We start from the raw sequence: 17,900 nt of genomic DNA on the forward strand, positions 1-17,900 counted from the left end.
AAAGGAAATGCCATATTAAAAACAAAAGCGAACAAACCAAAAAAACCTGATTCCAGAAGTTGAAAATCACTCCTAATTTTGCGTATTTTTCTTTTTTAAAAAAAATGCACAGTTCTGCCTGTTTTGATCTTTCCAGGCTGCTGGCTTCATGTGCCCCCGATGCTATTCGGATGCAGAGAACAAGGGCTCCTCTCTCCTCCTTTGTTGAGATAAACTGGGTCAGGGCCAAAGCGTGGTGGAGTTGATTGTGGAATCTGTTTCTTGGGAACATCAAATGATGCTTCAATCAGCTGAAAGCGCCACTTGAATTCCTGAGCGCAGAAAATGGGTGCAGCTGCCCTCCACCCTGGTTTATTTACACCAACTGCTTGGGGGAAGGGATGAAGGGTCTAACCCTGGTTCAGTAGGAAAATGACAGAGCTGGGTTCTCAATCCTGGTTGCACATTAGAATCACAAAGGGAGCCTTTAAAAATGTCAAAGGCCAGGCTGCACCTCAGAATCTCTGGGGACGGGGCCCAGGCATCAGTATTCTATGCAGCTGAGGGTGAGAAGCACTGCCCTAGGATGATCGTGCTAAAACCTTAGCTTGTTAAGAAAAAAACAAACTGCTGGGCCCCACTTCTGGGTATTCTGATGTGATTAGGCTGGAGTGGGGCTTGACAATTTGCATTTCTAACAAGCCCCCAGGTGATGCTGATGCTACTGGTCCCAAACTTGGAGTAGTAGGCCCTACATCTTAGGAAATACTCTGTATACCTAGTTTATATCATAGGGTTGGTGACTTCTTGGCCAGGTGCTAACATAAATCTTCACCTGGCCGTCCTGGGAGAAATAACTGCACTAGAGACTTTCCTGTTTTAGGTCATAGGTGGGGGAGTCATGTGAGTATATGTTAATATAAGCAGTTTTTTGGGGTTTTCTGGCCATGCTGCACAGCTTGTGGGTTCTTAGCTCTCCGACCAGGGATTGAACCTGGGCCCTGAGAATGAAATCACTGAGTCCTAACCATTGGACCATCAGGGAATTCCCTCTCTGGGGTCTTAATGGGTGAAAATCAGCTATTGGAAGATGGGGGATGGAAAAATAGAAACCTACCTGTGATAACCATGTATCTTGCCTGAACCACACACTGTGACCACTTTGGCTAAAAGGTATCAAAATGGACTGGGATATAAGTGGCTAACAGGGCTCTTCGGGATTCAAGACAGAAACTCATCTTAAGACTTGAAGGGAGTGGATCTGTGACGTCCAGGGTAAAGCAGCACACTTGAATCAGCGTCATTGTCATAGGAACCCCAGGCCATTTCCCAGCTCTGCTCTTCTCTGGGTTGGAATCCTTCTCAGGAAGCATCTGTCCTGGGAGTGGCCTTCAGCAGTTCCAGTCATTGCCCAGCACCTAAGCGTCCTCCACAGAGAGCCTTGCCTATAGTTTCAGCCAAAGCCACAGGCCAGACTCTCACTGGCCCACGTTGGCCAACCTGCCCGTGCCTGACCTAGTTAAATCACTGAGGCTGATTGGCTGGGTCTGTATCCCATGTCCCTTGCTGGAGTTTAAAGAGAGGGAGTTCTCCCTGGGACAGCTGAGTGTTGTTGCTCAAAAAAGGGCAGAATGTAGGGCTGGTGCAAGCAACAGGTATCCCCATTAGTTTGTGGGAAATTCCTTTGGCCTGGCCTCTGGGAAGGGGCACTTAGACCCCTCCCCGGCTTTGAGGCCTACAGCAGAGCCACCTCTTTTGTGCAGTGGGCTCATGTCTCCCCCTGCTGGGCACAGCTGTGCCCTGCCCCTCTAGAGCCTATGTGGCTCCTCCTGTACCACCATGTGTGTTTGTCCATCCATTGGCTCAGCAGTCATGTTCTGAGTGACTCCTTCGTCCCAGGCAAAGACTGGAGAGAAGTAAGCTCTGTCCTTGTCCTACAGTTTGCATCGCTCATATCACAGGGATTATTTGCGCACAGCAGGTCTCCTTTCCTCTCCCGAGCTACAGGCTTCCTGAGGCCTGGCCCTTACTCAGTTCTCTCAGCACTCCCCCTGGCAGTATGTACACATGGTTTGATGCTCTTGGTGCTCAAACCTTTGCTTGCATTCTAACAGGATACACTTTGTGGGATGGCAGCCCTGGGAGAGAAGACCAGCAGCATTTTTAGGCAGGCTCAGCCCCCTGGATAGGCAGCTCCTGTCTGTCTGTGGGAACAGCAGCTGGTTCCTTGTAGCATCCAGGGCTACTACCCTTCCTAATTCCCAGAGCCATGAGCTTGCTGCATAGGAAGCCCGGTTGACCCTTTCTTGGCAGGAGACAGGTTGGTCCCTTAGGAAAGGAATTGGTTCATTGCTTAGACAGTTTAAGTCTGAAATCCTGGCTGAATCATACCATGCTCTTATAAGATACATCTATATATTTTTTCTAAGACTTATTTTTGTTATTCTTACATGGACAAGAATATAGTTATTTTTAACAAGAAGGTAACATACTCTACATACTGGTTTGCATCAAGATATAGATGCGTATATAAATAACACACGTGCACATACATACACACATAAATATATACATATATGTAACATCCATAGATGCACATTTATGTATAGTAAAGAAACAGCCTTTTGTGAGAAGTCAGCATGCCTGACTAGTGCTTTCCCAGAGGCTATGTGAGCACGTCAGACAACCCAGTGCCACACTTACGGTGGGCCTCAGGAAATATTGGGAAAAGCTTCATTTCTACCTTGTTGCATTTGTTCCTTTCCCCACCTAAACCCACAGTATTTCCTGTGAACTGATGGGTGAATATTTTGCTGCTGGCTGGCACTCATTTCTCTAAGATGGATGAAATGTTGAGTCAAGCCCTGAAGGGAGACCCTGGCAGGGACACTGCGGGTATCCGGAAGCATCCTCAGAGGGCGCAGCTCCCATGTAGCTGCTGACAGGAGAAGCCAGAGCTAGCAGGCAGGCTCATCTCATTTAGAGCTTATTCCACAGTATTTACCGGGGCCCTGCTGAGTGCTGGCTTTGAGGGTCAGCACTGAGCCCACAGACCTTGTCCCTGCCTCACGGAGCTTGTGTGGGCAGAAGGTGTAGCCAGTGCAGTTCTCCTGGTGTTGCCGCTGTGGGGTGAGGAGGAGAGTGGGGCTGAATGATTAAACTCCTTCAGTTTAACTTTCCTGCTCTTTATGATGTTGTCATGCCTTCTTGCCCTCCAGCACAGATTAATACAAATATACCCCCTCCACACACACACACCTCCAATAAGAATAGCAAGAAGGTTGGGTGTGAAACACTGCTCCCTCCACGTACCCAACTTAAGTGAGTCAGAGGGACGGGGCTGACCGTCAGGGCTCCCTGGAGGTTGACTGAACCCCCCGAGTCACAGCAGCTAGGGAGGGTGGTCCCACAGGGTCCTGGGGAATACAGATACCTGAGCGATTCTGATTGGGGTTCTTACCTGGGGACAATTTAAACAGCATTACAACCTACCTTCTGCTTTTGTTTGGGGACTTTTTAGGTCAGGTGCAGAGCAGAAAGTGCATAGAAGACGTGATTCACTTTGCCTGGGAAGAGAAGCTCTTTCTCCTGGCTGATGAGGTAAGAGCAGCCTTGGCTCTCAGAGGTGAGGGTGCGCTTTCTCTTCTGGGAGAGGGAGCCAGGCCTGGTTTTTCTATAGCCAGAGAGAATTTTCTAGGTGTTGGAAGAGAGATTCTAACAAGGTTGAGGATGTTCAGTGTTACACCCTGTGAGACTGACCAAAAATCATCCCAACGTTGGTTTGGAATCTTGGTTATAAGTTTCAGAAATCTAACCCAAACTACTTTAAACTTGAAAAGTAAAAAGGTGGCAGGGTCTCAGGAGTGGGGCTGGATCCAGGGACTCAAACCACATCTTCCACCTCCTTTCATTCCATCCTGCTGCCTTGGCCTCACACACGGGCCTGCTATCTTCCCAGTCTAGAAAGAGAGCATTTCTTCCTGGTGGTTCCAGCAAAAGTCTCAGAATTGAGCTTCACTGGTGCAGCTTGGGTCAAACACCCATTGCTGAGCCAATTACTGTGGCCCCATGGTTGCAATATGCAAACTGACCAGGCCTGGGCACGGGGCAGTGTCTCTGCCCTGTGCCCCCAAGCCTGCAGAGAGCGGCGGGGGGGGGGGGGGGGTGTTCACTGAGGCAAATTCAGGGCCTCTTTCTCAAGCAGGGAAAGTGGGTGCTAGGTGGGCCTGATGCTATGTCCTGTGAGGAGGGGAGTCTTAATTAACCCCCCACAGCTGCTGCTTCTTGAACCCCAGTTCTGGAGACAAGGCATGCCCATTCTTTTCCTGCAAGGAAAGAAATGAAAGACCCGTCATATCCTGTTTTCATTTCTTCATTGCTGCATGATTTCTAGTTAGTCGTAGCTTCTAACACACAAGCTTCATTTCTTTGCTTCTCAGCACCCGCACCGCCCCGCCCCCCACACAGAGCTTACCCACCAAATTGTTGCCGTGATTAATAGCAGATGGACCTAAAATGTTCATTTCTATGGGAGAGAATGTACAGCAGAGTGACCTGGTGCACAAACCTCTTCCCTCGGGGTCTGGGAAGGGAGGGGTGGGGGAGGAGGAAGCTCTGCCTGGCTTGTTGAAGGTGCAGCTGGCTTGACCCTCCTGCTGACCCACAGCACTCCAGAGAGCCTCAGTTTCCCTGATGTCCAAACTGGGTATGGGAAGCTCATCTCCAAGGGCAGATGGGACGCTTGCCTGCGGCGCGCTAGACTGTGTGGGGACAGGGAGGCGCTGCTCGCTCCAGTGTGGGCGCTGCTGGGTCTAGCGTGGGCGCTGCTCGCTCCAGTGTGGGGGCTGCTCGCTCCAGTGTGGGCGCTGACAGCAATGGTGGACAGAGAGCTGGGTGAGTGCCGTGACGTGTGGAGGGTACACAGTTAGCACTTCAGGTGCGGAGGTCAGGACAGGTACATGAACTGCTTTCACCACTCATCCTATTGCTGGAAGTGAGCATCACACGCCGGGAGGAAACCTGCTTGGGCAGGTGGGATACTTGATGTCGTCACTGGCACATGAGGCAGAAAGGAGATCTGGAGACTGGGTGGGAGAATCCAGTGGGCATCCATCCCGAGGCCTTCCCTCCTTGCTCTTCTGTAAGGTTCCCTCAAGCATGTCTGGCTTGGCAGTGGTGTCCGAGGCTGGGCTTCACGGCAGGCTGCCTGGCTGCAGTTTGGCCTGGAGCACCTGTGCCCTCCCTCAGCCGCCGCCTAGGTGGCTCAGGCTTCTGGGGGACTTGCGATGACTGTCTCCATCCCGTCCCCTCCTGCAGGTGTACCAGGACAACGTGTACTCTCCAGACTGCAGATTTCACTCCTTTAAGAAGGTGCTTTACGAGATGGGGCCCGAGTACTCCAGCAACGTGGAGCTCGCCTCCTTCCACTCCACCTCCAAGGGCTACATGGGCGAGTATGTGGGCCCCCACCTCCCTCCTGCTGCCCCTGGGCCTGCTTGGTCCCTGTGCTTCTCCGCCCTGCCCCACCTCAGTCTGCTGGACAGAGACAGCTGCCCTTATCCACCGACTCTGCTGATCTAAGAAGCAGGAGGAGACAGACCACACCTCCCCAAAGGGAGCATGGTGGTGTGAGGACAGACCTTGTGCAAGGGCTCGTGTAAAATAAGGCTGTGATGAAAATGAAAACAGGACCTCACAGCAGCTTCCAACGCTAGTGTTTTCTGCCAGCCATGTCGCTGTTGCTCTGACATTGACTGAACTCTGAGGGCCAGGGAAGGCAGGTTGAGTGGACAAATGCTGTCAGGCCAGTAGGGCAAGCTCTGTGTGCAGGAGCTCTGTATGCACCCTGCCTTAGCACTGTGTGACTTCTGGGGCCAGAGTCAGCTTCAATCCTGTATTCATTCATTCAGCTAATATTTATTGAGCACCTGCTATGAGTCCAGTACTGATCTCGGCCCTGAGGTTATAGCGGTGAGCAAACCACAGCCATCCCTGCCCTCACAGAGTTATGCTTTAGTGAGGAGAGAGAGGCAATAGACAAACGAATATCACATGTCAAGTGGGCAAAAATAATTAGAGAAGAGATGGGAAGGCTGAGAGGTGGGGTCTGGTCACTGAGGAGTTGGCTTTTGAGTTAAGACCCAAGGGAGGGGTTGTGGGGAGCTACACAGATGTCTGAGGAAAGAGCATTCCAGACAGAGGGAACAGCACGTGCAAAGGCCCTGAGGTGGAAGGAGCAGCTGTTTGAGGAGTGGCAAGGAGACTAGAAAGGAGTGAGAGAGAAAGTGGCAGAAGTTGCGACCAAAAAAAGTCATAGGAGGCCAGATCACCCGGGCTACTTAGATTATTTTTTACTTTTACTCAGAGTGAGATGGGAACCCTTGGAGGGTTTACACAGAGGTGTGACTTCTCCTGACTTATGTTTTACCAGATTCTCTGGTTGCTGTGTGATGAGGGTAGGGACAGAAGTGGGCATTCGAGTCAGAAGGCTGTTATGGTCCAGGGGAGATATCGTGGGCCAGGGTAGAGGTGGGGAGAAGACGTTTGATCTTGGATATGTTTGAAGGTGGAGTTGACAGGTGTTGCTTGATGGAAAAGGTGGGTGTGAGAGAGGGAAGTCTAGGATGATTCCCAAGTTTTTTGTTCAAACAGCAGGAAGGATAGAGTTGCCATCAATAGATGAGGATTGCTGTGTGTGAAGCAGGTTTTGGGGTAGAATTAGAAGTTGGTTTTGAATGTGTAGAATTTGCAGATGCCTTTTGGATGTCCAGATGGAGATGGATATGTGAGTCTGCAGCTCAGGGCTGATATCCAGCTGGAGATTAAAGTTTGTGAGATGTCAATGTATGAGTTGTTAGACAGACCTCTGAGCCTGGATGTCTCACCAGGGGTGAGTATAGATAGAGAAGAGGTCCAAGGACTGGGCCCAGGCCCTCCCTGCTCAGCAGTTAGGGGAGGAGAGGAGGAACCTACAAACTAGACTGAGATGGAAAGGCCAGTGTATTTACAGCTAAGGACATTCATTCCCCAGCGTTGTGGGAGTTCTGCTTTATGCCAGGTGTCAGGAGGGGGTCTGGAGGCCAGTGTAACTGTGAAGCTTCAAGAAATATTTTAGCCAGGTCAAGGGAGCTGTCCCCTTGGGATGGTCACCCAACTGTTCTTGGCTATATTTGATGTGGGCAGGGGTTGATCTATGCTGGTCTTTCTGGTCTACCCCAGTAGTGATGCTGTCTCCTTGCTAGGCTTTCATGTGTTGTGTAGCTCTTTTCCTAAACAAATATGTTCTCCATTAACTCATTTTTCAAACTCAAGTGTGTTTGTCACATACCCACCCATCTTTCCATCTGTGTTACTGATGACTGTTTTAATGGTAATACCCTGGATGTTGGTAACCTGCGGTGGTATCCTGTTGCCCTCAGATCCTGATTACCTAGGATCAGACTGATTTGCCCAATTTGATATTCTGCTCATCAGCAGAGAATAAAGCAGAAAGTTTCTTCTTTCAACTTTGTTACAGGAAACGTTTCCGAGATGCCAGAATTTATCTTCCCGCATTGGAAAAGCGAGTTGAGGGGTCACATGGGGATCTGTCTCTGCCAGTTCATTCTGCAGCCTGATCCCAAAAGTGTTTTATCGAATGTCTCATCATATCAGGTGCTCTGAGGTTGTGTGGGTGTGGTACACATACAGAGGAAGGCAGGAGCTGGTGCCTGCGTTTCTGTGCTTATTAGTCTGAATGTTATCAATCACAGTCCAGAAAGTGTGGCTGATGGAGCTGATTTCGTTCTGAAAGATTTTTGTTTTTGTTTTTGACTGTATGATCTCAGCTTATTTTCATGAGATTTGACTGTATATCAGTCAGGATCCTTTTGGAAATATGTAACAGAAACTCAAGTTGAACTGGCCTACATCAAAGAGGCTTTTTAAAAAATCCATATCAGGGCACTTCCCTGGTGGTCCGGTGGTAAAGAGTCTGCCTTACAGGGACTTGCCTGGTGGCACAGTAGTTAAGAATCCACATGCCAGTGCAGGGAACGTGGGTTCGATTCCCTGGTCGGGGAAGATCCCACATGCCGCGGAGCAACTAAGCCCGTACGCCACAACTACTGAGCCTGTGCTCTAGAGCCCTCGAGCCACAATACTGAAGCCCTCACACCTAGAACCCGTGCTCCACAGCAAGAGAAGCCACCACAATGAGAAGCCCGCACACTGCAGTGAAGAGTAGCCCCCCCTCACCGCAACTAAAGAAAGCCCGCGTGCAGCAGTGAAGACCCAACACAGCCAAAAGTAAAATTAAAAAATAAAGTAAAATAAAGAATCCGCCTTACAATGCAGGGGACGTGGGTTTGATTCCTAGCCAGGGAACTAAGATCCCACATGCCATGGGGCAACTAAGCCCACGCGCCACAACTACTGAGTTTGCGCGCCTCAACTAGAGCCCACGTACCACAAACTACAGAGCCCACGCGCCACAACTAGAGAGAAAACCCGCACGCCGCAACTAGAGAGAAGCCCATGCGCCGCAACGAAAGATCCCACACGCCTCAACAAATATCCCACGTGCCGCAACTAAGACCTGACGGAGCCAAAAATAAAGTTAAATAAATAAATAAATAATAAATCTTTAAAAAAATTTTTTTTAATCTTTATCAGTAAAAAGTCAAGGAGGGCTTCCCTGGTGGCGCAGCGGTTGAGAGTCCGCCTGCCGATGCATGGGACACGGGTTCGTGTCCCGGTCCGGGAAGATCCCACATGCTGCGGAGCAGCTGGGCCTGTGAGCCATGGCTGCTGAGCCTGCGCGTCCGGAGCCTGTGCTCCGCAACGGGAGAGGCCACAGCAGTGAGAGGCCCGCGTACCGCAAAAAAAAAAAAAAAAAAAAAGTCAAGGAGTGGACTTCCCTGGTGGTGCAGTGTTTAAGAATCCGCCTGCCAGTGCAGGGGACACGGGGTTGAGCCCTGGTCTGGGAAGATCCCGCATGCTGCAGAACAACTAAGCCCATGCGCCACAACTACTGAGCATGCGCTCTAGAGCTCGCGAGCCACAACTACTGAAGCCCGCGTACCTAGAACCCGTGCTCCGCAACAAGAGAAGCCACCGCAATGAGAAGCCCGTGCACCGCAACGAAGAGTAGCCCCTGCTCACCGCAGCTAGAGAAAGCCTGCACACAGCAACAAACACTCAACGCAGCCGAAAAAAAATAAAAAATAAAATTTAAAAAGTCAAAGAGTAAAGTTTAATCAGGGGGCTTAAAAGTGTCACCAGATCTCTTTCTGCTTTCTGACCTTGTCTTGTTTTCTTTCTCAGCTCTGCTTTCCTTTTTTTTTTTTTTGGCCACACTGCGTGGCTTGTGGGGTCTTAGTTCCCCTACCAGGAATAGAACCCTGGCCCTCGGCGGTGGAAGTGCCAAGTCCTAACCACTGGACCGCCAGGGAATTCCCTGCTTTGCTCTGCTTTGGGTTGGCTTTGTTTTCAGGCATCAGAAAGTTCTAGCCAAATCCTCAGGCTACTGCTCACATGCCCACCCCTCGAACCTGTGCAGGGGGTGCCCAGCCTGAATCACATGCCCCTTTGGAGCAGGGCTAGCATATAAGTTAAGAGTCAGGCTAAGCTGCTCTAACCAAAAGGCCCCAAAATACAGTGGCTCAAACAAGATGGAAGTGTGTCTCTGTGATAACAGCCCAAAGGTAGGGGGAGTCCAGGACTGGCTCTGCCCCGTAAGGTCATTCAGAGGTGGGCTGGTGGGCTGGCTCTGTTTTCTCAACATGGGGCACTGAGGCTGCTGCTCTGGCGTGTGCATTTCTCAGGAAGTGGGGAAAGGGAGAGAGGAAGGAGAGAGCATGCTTTTAAGGAAGTGATGCGGAATTTACACATATCACTCCCTTTCACTTTCCACTGGCAAGAGCTCGGCCACACCTGGAAACTCAGTGTTGGGCATGGGGACGTTTACAGAAGATTCTGGCCGGCTGGATGCACTTAGTAGAGGTCTCTCTGTGACTGGTGGGTCCTCTCCCCGTCTTCAACCTTTTAGGTGTGGCTACAGAGGAGGCTACATGGAGGTGATCAACCTGCACCCTGAGATCAAGGGCCAGCTGGTAAAGCTGCTCTCGGTGCGTCTGTGCCCGCCAGTGTCTGGGCAGGCTGCCATGGACATCGTTGTGAACCCCCCGGTGCCAGGAGAGGAATCCTTCGAACAGTTCAGCAGGGTGAGTCAGCTTGTCCCATGGCATGTCTGCATCACTGCTGCGGCCAGTGTTCACCATGTATTGTCTCAATGGCCAGCCTCTGTCTAGATGGCCTCCTGGGGGTGCTCGTGGTTCCACGTGGCGCCTGACTCACCCCAATGAGGTTAAGTCTCAGGATGCAGCTGGGCTGTATTTGAAGTGGGAGGACTGTTGCATGTGGGGGGGGGCAGGGTGCACCCCTTCCTCTTTCTCGCCTGTGAGCACCACGGATGGGCAGGCGCCCAGAGGGAATGGCCTTGTGTCCTGAGAACACCCTGGGTGGGAGTGGGAGGGGAATGATTCTGTTACTAAACTAAAAGGGGGAGATGGATGAGCATGGCATTGATTCTAGGCCACGGGCCTGCCTGTGGCTTAAGACACAGCTGCAGGCTGTCCTTGCAGCTTGAAGTGATGCAGTCAAACCTTTTTAACTGCAAGTGAGAAAAACCCAACTCTAAGTAGTTTAAACAGAAATGGAATTTATTGGTCATATAACCAAGAAGTCAGTTCCCAGCTGTTCTAAATTCACAACCTTTTTTAAAAATTGTGGTAAGATACGCAGAACATGCAATTTACCATTTTGATCATTTTTAACTGAACAGTTTAATGCATGAAGTACACTCAAATTGTTGTGCAACCATTACCACCGTCCAACTCCAGGAACTTTTCATCATCCCAGACTGAAGCTCTGTACCCATTAAACAATAACTCCTCATTTCCCCCTGCCACCAGCCCCTGGTGGCCTCTATTCTACTCTCTGTGAATATGACTACTCTAGGTACCTCATATACAGCGTTTGTCTTCTTGTGACTTTATTTCAATTAGCATGATGTCCTCAGGGTTTATCCCTGTTGTGGCATGTGTCGGACTGTGCCTCCTGTTTAAGGCTGAGTGACATTCCACTGTGTGTACATGCTACGTTTTGCTGATCCGCTCATCCGCAGGCCACAGCTCTTCACCCACACATTCCAGTAGTACTTGCAGAAGTGCTGGACTGCTTGCTCCAGCTTTGGACACATGTCCAGCTCTGAGCCTGTCACTGATGTGCTTTGCCTGGATCACGTGCCCCAAACACACCACATGGATTGGGGGAAGGGTGACTCCCCAAAATGAAGTGGTGGGGCTGTCTCCTAGAAGCATGTTCTAGGGTGTTCCATCCAGGCCCAAGTTCATTCAGACCAATGGGCAGGGACTGGTTTTTCTCATTTTCAGGAATGACATCCTGGTACAAGAGTAGAACCCATGGGCTTCCCTGGTGGCGCAGTGGTTGAGAGTCCGCCTGCCGATGCAGGGGACATGGGTTCATGCCCCGGTCTGGGAAGATCCCACGTGCCGTGGAGCGGCTGGGCCCGTGAGCCATGGCCGCTGAGCCTGGGTGTCCGGAGCCTGTGCTCCGCAACGGGAGAGGCCACAACAGTGAGAGGCCCGCGTACCACAAAAAAAAAAAAAGAGTAGAACCCATGACACAGCCTACCTAGGACCTACCTGTGGCCCGTGTGCTCCTGCCCCAGGTCACATGGCAGCCTCATGGGCTGAGCGTCTGTGGAAGAAGTTCCTGCAGAGGGACATGTGTTTCGCCCACCTCCCCCATTTGCTGTGCTTATGCACACGCAAGCTCACCTTCACCAGTCTGCCCTGACGCCCCAGTTTGAAGGGATAGTTTCCAGGGTCTTGAGCCATGATGTCCAGAGATGCTAACTCCTGTGCTTTCTCTGTCTCATCAGGAGAAAGAGTCCGTCTTGGGTAATCTGGCCAGAAAAGCTAAGCTGACAGAAGACCTGTTTAACCAAGTCCCAGGAATTCACTGCAACCCCTTGCAGGGGGCCATGTACGCCTTTCCTCGAATCTTCATCCCTGCCAAAGCCATGGAGGCAGCTCAGGTCAGGGGTGCCAGGTCAGGGCTGGCTCTCTCACTGGGTTCACATGGGACTGCTTCTTGCCATGGGGAGCTAAAGTGTTGGCCCTAGAGGCTCTGAACTTTGTGTATCCGTTGGTCAGATGGTACTTAGTGTGTAAAGATGACGGGCTCTCAGAGACCCAGCCCTGCAGCATGCTGCGTTGATGCGGCAGGTGTGAGGCCGGCCCCAGGTGAGCGGTGTGCTGAAGGCAGGTGCCCACGTGTGATATGATGCATTTAAAACTGGACAGAGGGCTTCCCTGGTAGCGCAGTGGTTGAGAGTCCACCTGCCGATTCAGGGAACACGGGTTCGTGCCCCGGTTCAGGAAGATCCCACGTGCCGCGGAGCGGCTGGACCCGTGAGCCATGGCTGCTGAGCCTGCGCATCCGTTGCCTGTGCTCCGCAACGGGAGAGGCCACAACAGTGAGAGGCCCGCGTACCGAAGGAAAAAAAAAAAAAAACTGAACAGATGCTGGGGAAGCATCAAGAGCAGTCTCTTCCACCTGGCCACAGTACCCTAGAGCAGCGCTTCTCAAACTTGAGTGTGTACATCGATCACCTGGGGTCCTGTTAAAAATGCCGATACTGGTTCAAGAAATCTTTGGAGGGGCCCAAGATTCTGCGTTTCTAGTAAGTTCTCAGGTGGTGCCGCAGACCCTGGTTTGAGGATCAAGGGCCAGAGCCGTATCTCTGAAAGTGTCCTTATACCTGCTTACCTCCTCGATACCTTGTTAAACATTCAAAATCTGGCCCCACCCCTCAGCCGATTGAATCAGAATTTCTGGTGTTGGAGCCTGAGAACCTATTTAACAGGTGGCCTGGTTGTGCAAACCGAAGTGTGAGAAGCACCAACAGTAGGGCCCCTGAGAGGCTTGTTCCTTGAGGCCCCCTGAGCAGAGACCTCAGGGCCCTGGCTTGGCGTATAGGACATGGCCAATGCTTGTGGAGCTGCTCCGTGGGGGTAGGGTACACAGGCAACAGCCTGGCACTCCCCACTGGAGAGCAGAAGCCCCGCAGCCCATGGCTGTCCCACAGTGGCCTTTGGGTTCTTTGTTCCTGGCCCCAGCTGCTTACAGCACCCAGCATCCTGCCTTGGTTCTCACAGGAGGGGAGGGCAGAAGGGCCCTGCCATGGGAAAGAACCTGCCATCTCAAGTGTATTTGGCTTTGAGATTGTAATGTTTGTACAGTGCGAAACCAGGAATGAATCCTAAGTTCTGTCCCACTCCCACAGGCCCATAAGATGGCCCCCGACATGTTCTACTGCATGAAGCTCCTGGAGGAGACGGGCATCTGTGTTGTGCCCGGCAGTGGCTTTGGGCAGAGGGAAGGCACCTACCACTTCAGGTACCACTTCCTCTACACCAGCGGGCTGGTCCCGGGTTTGTCTTGGGAAACTTGGGCTTCTTAACATCAAGGCACCTACAGAGACTGGGATGTGTGGAGCCCCTGTCCCCCCATCCCACTCCCATTCTGTCCTGCTGCAGAGATAGCTGAGACCCTGTGCCAGGGACTAAGGAAGACTGTGGGCGACGCCAAGGTCATCTCCTTGACTGCTCTGTCTCCCCTCCACTGCCCCCATCTATCATATGCCATCTGCAGTGTTTCCGTGCTATGTTTTCTTGTCCTTCCCCTGTCCCTTTTCAACTCTGTGATGGTATCATACAGCATCCAGGAGCTCAATAGCTTGTCCATTGCACCAAAAGCCTGCTGAGATGTTGCCTCTGAGACATGGTGGAATTGCTGTGCCTCCTTTCACAGGCATGTGACTCTGCTGGGCGAGCCGGAGCAGCTCAGCCTGGTCTTCCGCTGAGGCCAGTTCTGTTGCAAACAGCACCCTCTCCATGCACGGCACTCTCAGATGTTTCCTGCAGCAGATGCTAAAAACAGAAATGTCACGGGCTTAGCACCTGAGGCTAAGTCTTGAGGCAGTGAAGGTCGTGGGTAGGGCCCGCCCCCCGCAGTGGACAAACGTGTGGGTGGTGTGGATGGCCTTTCCACCCTTGTTGGGTTCACCTTGGCAATTCACAGCTCATTCAAGAAGTGGTTACTTCTCGAGAGCTGCCCTTAAGGCTGGGAAGCAGGCTGACAGTATTGGAGGGAGGAGTTAGTTACCATGGCAATGTGGGAATTCCTGTGGAGGAAAGTTATGACTGGAGGTTCTCACTGTGAGACAGATGGTGGAGATGGAAAAGGCCTGTCTAGCAGGAATGGAGTCTCGCTCTGTAGCCATAGGAAATACCAGGAGTCATGCGCTCGAGAAAGTTCTATGCACCTGTCAGAGTGTTGGGCAGACCTGCTATGATTATGGGTGGATGTGTTAGTGAGCTGAGATGCTGCCACCAGCTTATTGCTTTTGTTCACATATACGAGTTGGGTAAAAAAATGTGTGAATGGTGGGAGAAAGTGGTTCAACAAGTGCCAGGTGCTGTCCAGGGCCTGGAGCCATCGCAGTGGACAAGACAGGCCTGTCCCTCCCCACACAACTTGCCCGCACCACCTGGTCTCTGCAGCTGCAGGTGGAGGAGTGACCTGCCAGGTTCACTTCTCTCCCCTTTTCCAGAGCCACTTGTCTCCGACTGACGCTGTTCTCTTTCCTGACAGAATGACCATTCTTCCTCCGGTGGAGAAGCTAAAGACGGTTCTACAGAAGGTGAAGGACTTTCACATAAAGTTCCTGGAGAAGTACGCGTGAGGACTCCTCAGGCCCCAGAGGGAGACCTGGCCCTCAGCCTTCCTCCTGATGCCCACCCAGCCCAGACTGGATTCGCCCCCCCAGCGACTCCGCCTCAGGCCTTACGAAGGCCACTGGTCGCTTTCATCGTCATTTTGCCCCAGGAGACTTCTTTCTTTGTGCCTTGATGTTGGGAGCACCTCTCTTCTGAGCAAATGTGAATTGGGGTTGTCTCAGAAGCCCTGTTTTTTGATGCAACCAAAGTAGAGGGGACTTGCTCAGCGTATGTGGTGGTGTCCTCTGAATCTGTTGCTGTTGCTTTTGGAAAAGTCTTTTGGGGTTGAAACAGCCAGGGTGTGTTGGGTGAGCTGTTTCAGATCTGGAGAAACAAGGTGTCGGGAAATGTATAACTTAACCATGGTGAGGACTGGAAATCGCAAACTCACCACCATGATCTGTGAAATAAAACCTTTAGCGGTATGAAAATCTAGTCCTTCAAACAGGAGAGCCTAGAGTCCACTGGAGGCTCCGAGAGGGCCCGCCCTTCTGACCTGGAGGCAGACAGCCTGCTCTCAGACAAGAATGGTAAGGGCAGCAGCGCATGGGGCTGGACCGCATGCCAGACTAGGTCGTGGCGGGCACCGGGGGCTATGACCAAGGTCAGAGGGTCCTGCAGGGGAGGAGTGGGTGTGAGCCAGGCTCCGATTTGAACCGGGCCTCCACGTGGGAGCACACAGCAGGTAGTGAGGACTCTGCACACACGAGGGCTTTGGGTGAAGGGTTCTCTTGGGCACGCTTAGGCTGGGACGCCCGTCCAGGGATCTCCCTGGACTCCAGGGGCACAGGGTTCAGCCCAGCAATATCCCAGTCATGTAGAGGGATTCTACCTGGTGGTGTGTGGATCCATCCCACTGTTACCCAACAAACAAGCAGTCTCATCCAAGGGCTTGAGTGAGCCTTTAGGTGATAGTAGGGCAAGGAAACACTGAAAATGTCCTAGTGAGGGAGGGGTATCCTTAAGGACATGAAGACAGTTAAACCACACCCCCTTCCCATAGTGTTTGTTGAGTTGTTTCAAGCGGAATTTGGTCCATTTCCTAGCTCTTAATTGGTCAAAGTGCCTGGTAGCGTGGCTGCTGTGTACATGTGATCCGATTCAAAGTTTATAGAAGTATTTTACCTTATATGCAAAGTGTTTTGCCTCCACATCTGCTTCTGGCTCCCCTCCCAGACTCTGCAGACTGTCCTGTAGCATCAGTCATCTCTCGGGGGGGGGGGGGTGGGAGTTGGGGGATCATCCACCAAGTGCACAGTTTCCCTGGTATGAGCAAACCTGGGTGCAGGGCCCAACCTGTGCCCCCAGAAAGTGGGCACTACGGGTGGCAGCAGGCTTACGCCCTCTTTTCCTACTGTGGGCCTTCCCTGGTGGGCGGTTAGGGAAGCCAAGGCCAGCTCAGGAGTCTGGGGATCCAGCTAGTCCCAAAGTGGAATTGAAGGGACTGGAGAGAAATCTGAAAAGGCTAAAGGAGTGAGCTTTGAAAGCAGCCTCCTGTGCTATAATTCCCATGCCGGGTCCATGCAGGGGATGCAATAGGAAACTTCAAACTGTCCTTACCACTAGCATTACAGTCCCTATGAAGAAAGTAGCCACAATCTCAAGTAACAAAGGGAATGTTTGGGGACTTTTTCTTCCTTAAAAATTTGAGAAAATTGCACTTGTGCTTGTTGATGGTATAAAAACCAGGATGTGTCCCAGAGTTGTGAGATTTCTGGTGGAAAGGTTAAATAGTAGAAGCTAGTATATTTTTTATATTTTTGTAACAATTGCTTTTTTCATGGGGGGTGGGGTAGGGTTAGTATTTGTAGTTTTAACAAGCCCAGTAGTTTTTTTTATAAATCTCTTCAGATTATAAATAACCCCTAAAAACTTTGCAATGTTTACATGATTTTTTTAAAAGATGTCATATACACTTGGTTTGGTTTTAAAATAAATGAGTAAAAACTTAATGAGGTCAGCTGGTTTAGGAGGTTAACTTCATTCAGGTAGGAACGCTGATCATGGTAGATTTGATTTTCTGCAGATTCTGATGTCTTGTTTGGGGGCACCACCAGAGTAAGTCGTTTGTCATTTGAGGTCGCACTTTAAATCCACACCTGTGAAGTTTTCTGCTGTTCATCTAGATCTGCCTGTGGGGATGCTGGGCTATATCTTGTTGGTCCATCACCTTGCACCTTGAGGCCAGACTGGTTGTCCCCATGTTTGTGGATTTGCAGGAAGAGCTGACAGGCCTGCCTGTCCCTGTTTGCCATTCTGGATTCTCGTAGGCATCTCCTGACAAAGGTACTTCATGATAAGCTCTGGTGGAAATCTCTGGACAATAAAATATATGTCCAAAATGGTGACTGTGTTTAACTTGCTTTGTAGTTTAAATCTAAATATCAGGCGGACATCACTAATTGTATATCTTCACTCTTATGTTCATTCTTACGTTCCTAAGTCACAGCTTTTCAGTTTCCATTTCTTCTTAGGTGTCAACTCCAAGGACTCTGGGCTGCTTTTTATTGCTTGAGGTGGGGAAACTTCACCGATTCTTTAGAATGTTGTTCAAATGAAAGCAGACCTTGATTTTCTAGTGGGAGTGAAACAGGAACTAGCAGCTTCTTCACAGGGGGCAGGGGAGGGCAGGCAGGCAGGGAGAGCCAGAGAAGCAGTCCTGAGGCCAGTGGGGAAAGGGGAGCTGCCTATACAAGCGATTTCATTCATTTCCCTAGCCTTTCCCAGATCCATGTCAATGTTAAAGTGTGGTTCTGGGATTCAGAATTTTATTTTTCACTTAAAACAGAAACGTCTGTCTTTATTATAGAAAATTTGGAAAATATATTTTTTTAAAAATAGGATTCTTTCAGGAGGAAGACATGGAAACCTACTCAAAGTAGCTTCAGCAGAAGAGAATTTATTGTGTCATGTAAGAGGAATTTATTGAAATCCTGGAGGGATGCTGACTTTAGTTTTGATGTGCACTGTTAAGTGCAAAGCCTGCCTGTCCATCTGTCCAGTTCTGCATCGAAAAATCCCACGGAAGGGCTCTGCCTTGGTCCACATGCCCTTCTCTGAACAATCACTGTGGCC

The 17,900-nt window shown here is 50.8% G+C and overlaps 1 protein-coding gene across 3 annotated transcripts in view; it reads left to right on the plus strand.

Annotated features, from left to right (window-relative positions):
* GPT2 (glutamic--pyruvic transaminase 2) overlaps positions 1 to 17,170 on the plus strand; it is a 34,589-nt gene extending 17,419 nt beyond the window's left edge. For all 3 annotated transcript variants that reach the window (XM_089902983.1, XM_022555126.3, XM_089902982.1), the window contains 6 exons: positions 3,500 to 3,579; positions 5,296 to 5,432; positions 10,007 to 10,181; positions 11,924 to 12,079; positions 13,331 to 13,443; positions 14,701 to 17,170. In XM_089902983.1, coding sequence (XP_089759109.1) covers positions 3,500 to 3,579; positions 5,296 to 5,432; positions 10,007 to 10,181; positions 11,924 to 12,079; positions 13,331 to 13,443; positions 14,701 to 14,791 — 752 coding nt within the window. In that variant the 3' untranslated portion in view covers positions 14,792 to 17,170. The remainder of the gene's footprint in view (positions 1 to 3,499; positions 3,580 to 5,295; positions 5,433 to 10,006; positions 10,182 to 11,923; positions 12,080 to 13,330; positions 13,444 to 14,700) is intronic.
* Positions 17,171 to 17,900: the final 730 nt, after the last annotated feature.

The sequence above is a fragment of the Delphinapterus leucas genome, chromosome 20 (genome assembly GCF_059928025.1).
Source record: "Delphinapterus leucas isolate spDelLeu-1000000601 "Yukka" chromosome 20, BTC_Dleu_Yukka2, whole genome shotgun sequence".
Taxonomy (NCBI): domain Eukaryota; kingdom Metazoa; phylum Chordata; class Mammalia; order Artiodactyla; family Monodontidae; genus Delphinapterus; species Delphinapterus leucas.